Source organism: Haliaeetus leucocephalus, unplaced genomic scaffold (assembly GCF_000737465.1).
Source record: "Haliaeetus leucocephalus isolate CR32 unplaced genomic scaffold, Haliaeetus_leucocephalus-4.0 Scaffold339, whole genome shotgun sequence".
NCBI classification, from domain to species: domain Eukaryota; kingdom Metazoa; phylum Chordata; class Aves; order Accipitriformes; family Accipitridae; genus Haliaeetus; species Haliaeetus leucocephalus.
Window position 1 is genome coordinate 18,468,445 of NW_010972775.1, and position 3,846 is coordinate 18,472,290.

Below are 3,846 nucleotides of genomic sequence, written 5' to 3' on the forward strand. Positions count from 1 at the left end.
ACAAGGATCACTCAAAGACATCTCCTACCTTGGGCTTGGGGATTTTTTCTTAAAGGCGAGGCGCACATTCCTAAGCAGCTATGTACAAAGCCCCCCCTGAAATCTTGTCTGTGTAAAGTTAGAGTGTGTTCAGGATTTTTTTTTTTCCTCTCTCCCAAGGCTGATCGCTAATAATACATCGAAAGCACTTCCCTTTAGGTTGTGGGAAATCTATTCCCTTCACCTTGCCTCCTTTTTTTTCCCCCTGAAGGCTGTAACTTCCCTTTTTTTTTTTTGCCTCTTTTTTTTTTTTTTATCAGTTTGCACAATCGCTTAGATAAACACCAAGAAGGAGACTTCTCTTTAATTACCCAACGCACATCTTTCTGGGGGGCAAACAGCGGTCTGATTATTTTTTTTTGTTTGTTTGTTTCACCTGCCAAACTAAAGGAGAGGTAGAAAAAGGAAGATGCAAGCGATTTGGGACCTTGAACAAGGCAAATATGGTTTTGGTATGTTTACTTATAGTTTTTTTCCTTCTTCTTTGACACTTTTTTCGGGCAATGTGTTGTGATTCTTGTGTTTCTCTTTTAAGGAAAACAAAAAATCCAAAAAAGCAAATGTTAGCTAACGTACGTCTTAAACGATCGTTTCTAAGGTTACGTGGGTTGCTCTAAGGAGGGGAAGAGGGGAGGGGGGGAGACCCAAGTATGTGTAATTGCAGCACCATCAGTTAGCACGTCCTTTAGCTAAATAAAGCAAGCAGCAAACAAACAAACAAGCGACCAAACCCAACGACCGGAATCGGCTTCCAGGTCCGAGGCAAAGGCAAAGCGCCTCAAAGTCATTTCCAAAGCAGCGTCCAGGAGGCAGAGCCCGGGCGCTGCCTCCCCTGCCTGGGTCTCAGGCTGCTGGGGGGGGAGCGGCAGGCTGACCTGCTCGGGAGGGTGGGGAGGGGAGGACAAGTCTCTTAACTTAAGTGATAGGTATTAAACTGCACGGAATTGTGTCGCCGTGTGCAGCTGGCAGCGTTTATTTAGGGGTGGGGGGGAAGGAAAAAAAAAAAAAAAAGAGGTCGGTGGTGAAGGTATAGCGCCGAGATCCCCTCTCCCCCTCCGGTCCCTTCTCTGGCTAAGCAAGTACAATGGAAAGAAGCTGGAATATACTCACCATCCGAAGGTGTGGTTGGCAGTTCGGCTGAGGCTTTAAGGCAATTATTTATCCTCTTTTTTTTTTTTTTTAAAGTATTATTGCAAAGGACGTAGATCTGACTTTAAGCAGCAAAAGTGTTTTGCTCTGACAACAGCATGCGAGGCACGGTTCCTCGTTTAAAAAAAAAAAAAATCACAAAACAGGATCCCCCCCCCCCATTCCCTTACCACCACTATCCCTTAAAAATACCTATTCGGTACAGCGCTCGCAGAAACCCTGATGCAGAAATCTTATAGTCCGGTCTAGGAGTGCCCAAGCCAATTAACTTTAAATCCTTAGGAATTAATCAGATTAAAATGTACAGAAGTTTCATTCTCGTATGCATACGTGAGCCAAAAGTCGTTTCCCTTTAAGAGATCCTTTTCTTTTAAAGTTGAATTTTAGGCAGATAAGAGACTTACACTAGGGGGCAGCCAGATACTGTACTTGCTCCAATCTTCAGCAATTTTTTTTCCTCTCTCACAGCATATGCTCTGATTTAGCACTGTAAATTTTTCAGAGGACCCAACTCTGACAGCCCCTGGTGATTTTCAAAGTACCACAAGCCAGTGGTTAAAAATTGCATTGACTTGGAAGTTCAGAGGCACACAATAGGAGCCACTTTCCCTATTCATGGAACTTCAGTGTGGTGGAAGAGAAAAACACACACATACTACATTGAGGGAGAAGAGGAATTCATTGAATTCTGTTAGACGTAACTGCTTTCCACTGAGTTCAGAGCGAAACTCAGTATTTGTTCGATGCTGTATTCATATTGCGATTTAATCTAGAAAGAATTAGAGGACTGTTAGGCAGCTTTCTGCCAGGAAAGCAGCTTCCCCCTCCTTCCTCCTCTTTTTTAAAACCTAAAGATTTACACCGGCTCTATCCCCTACTCTATTTTAGCAAAATAAATCCTTCCACTCCCTCTCATTAAAATAAATTTACATCTGCAGTAAAATGGCAGGAGGGATGCGTTTGTTTATTTGGAAAACCAATGCGGTCTTAGTTTTAAAACAGAGCATTTCCATTGTCATTAGGCTCGGAGAAGGACAGTTGAGAATCTCCCCCTTCTTTGTGAGGCGCTCAGGTTTCGAGTATTATTTAGCGAAATTAGATGCAGTTCATTTTTACATTCATCTGTTCTGCCTCAACCCACTCGCAGGGGTGTTTTCAAATAAACAGCAAAGCATCTAATGGTGCTAATAGATAGTTATATTGCTGCATCCCTCGAAGAGCAAATAGTTAATCTGGGGCATTCTTCATTAATGCTTGAGCAATCAGCGTATACGGCGGCTTTTAAGCGTATATCAATGGCTTTTCATTTTTACGATCATACGTTCAAACTATTAATATCGTACGTCCTGTTAAAACCGCTTTCTCTTCTGATTTCTGCATTTGTTAAGACGGCATTAATGTTTTTTCATGTGGTGAATTAATCCTGTTTACTTTGTCAGATTTGAGACAGGAAAGGTTGGTGTTGGGTTGGGTTTTTGTTTGGGGGTTTTTTTTGGTTGGGTTTTTTGTTTGTTTTTTTTTTTTCCTCAGGAAATTCAGCATCAGCAACAATCTGTGACTATTCTGCATTTTGAACCCCCACCTTCTCCCACCCTCCCCAAAAGGTGACCTCCTCGCCTCTGGGTTATTTGGAAATCATAAGGCAGTTCCCCACATTTTAACGGGGAAAGACTCCTTTCCCCTCTTCTGCCTTTCCAGTCCCTCCTGGTCCCTGTTTCAGGGAAAGGTTATTTTTGCTCCGTCAGGATCAATGGGAGTGCCGCAGCCTTGCCTTTGAAATTGAGCCGCAGTACATCTTCGTTCGTGGGGTCTTAACACACCAGGTTTCGAAGCAGGACATTGTCAAGTCTAGGTGCTTTTTACAACTTTCCAGTCATCTCAGCACCTGCGGCTTTAGCCACATATATTATTCCTGCGGCAGAAGGGGGTGTGCATGTGGCAACATGAAAAAGTGTGTGTGAGGAGGTGAGGGGCAATTAATCCTTTACAGAGTTGTGCACAGGTCTGCGTCCCCATGTCCGTACTCGGTGGCCAGCTCGAATGTGAGCGTACATACACTGTGCGTGTGTTCGCAGAGGAGGAATTGCCTGGCCGGGCATTCATCTGTCTATTTTAACGTGTTTTCTTTTTTTATCTCTCCGTCCCTTCGCCTGTCCGAGTGTCTTTGGCCATTTTCACCAGGAGATGAACTCAAAAGTCCCCGTTCCGCTGCCCGGTAGCTATATTCAGCGGGAAATAAATAAACAACTGCGTACTTAGATCGGTTACCTCTTTAGTGGTGCTCCCACTATAGCACAGAGGTTGTGTTACCGTGTCAGGGTACGTGGGATCCGAAGGGGAAAAAAAAAAAAAGAAAAAAACCCAAACCCCAATCCCCCCCACAAAACCCCAAAATAAAGTTAAAGGGGTCGGGACGAGCTGCGTTACGGCGATGCCGCGGAGGTTGCGAGGGAAAAGACGCGGGTGTCACGTTCTGCCGAGCGGCGTTGCGGGGTTTTCTTTCCTCCGTCGCGCTAAGGGGAAGGGGCAGACGGTGTCTGGCGTGAAACCGCCGTCCTCTCGGCCGGCCCGCCGGCTCACCGGGGCGCCGGGGGACGCGGCGCCCGCGCGGGGAGGAGCGCTCGGGCGGAGCGGCGATGCCCCGTTACCCCGCCGGGG

At 45.8% G+C, this 3,846-nt stretch overlaps 1 protein-coding gene across 1 annotated transcript in view; it reads left to right on the forward strand.

Annotated features, from left to right (window-relative positions):
- The first annotated feature begins 304 nt into the window (after positions 1-304).
- Positions 305-3,846, forward strand: part of NR2F2 (nuclear receptor subfamily 2, group F, member 2) — a 22,627-nt gene continuing 19,085 nt past the window's right edge. The window contains exon 1 of the mRNA XM_010572024.1: positions 305-491. Coding sequence (XP_010570326.1) covers positions 449-491 — 43 coding nt within the window. The 5' untranslated portion in view covers positions 305-448. The remainder of the gene's footprint in view (positions 492-3,846) is intronic.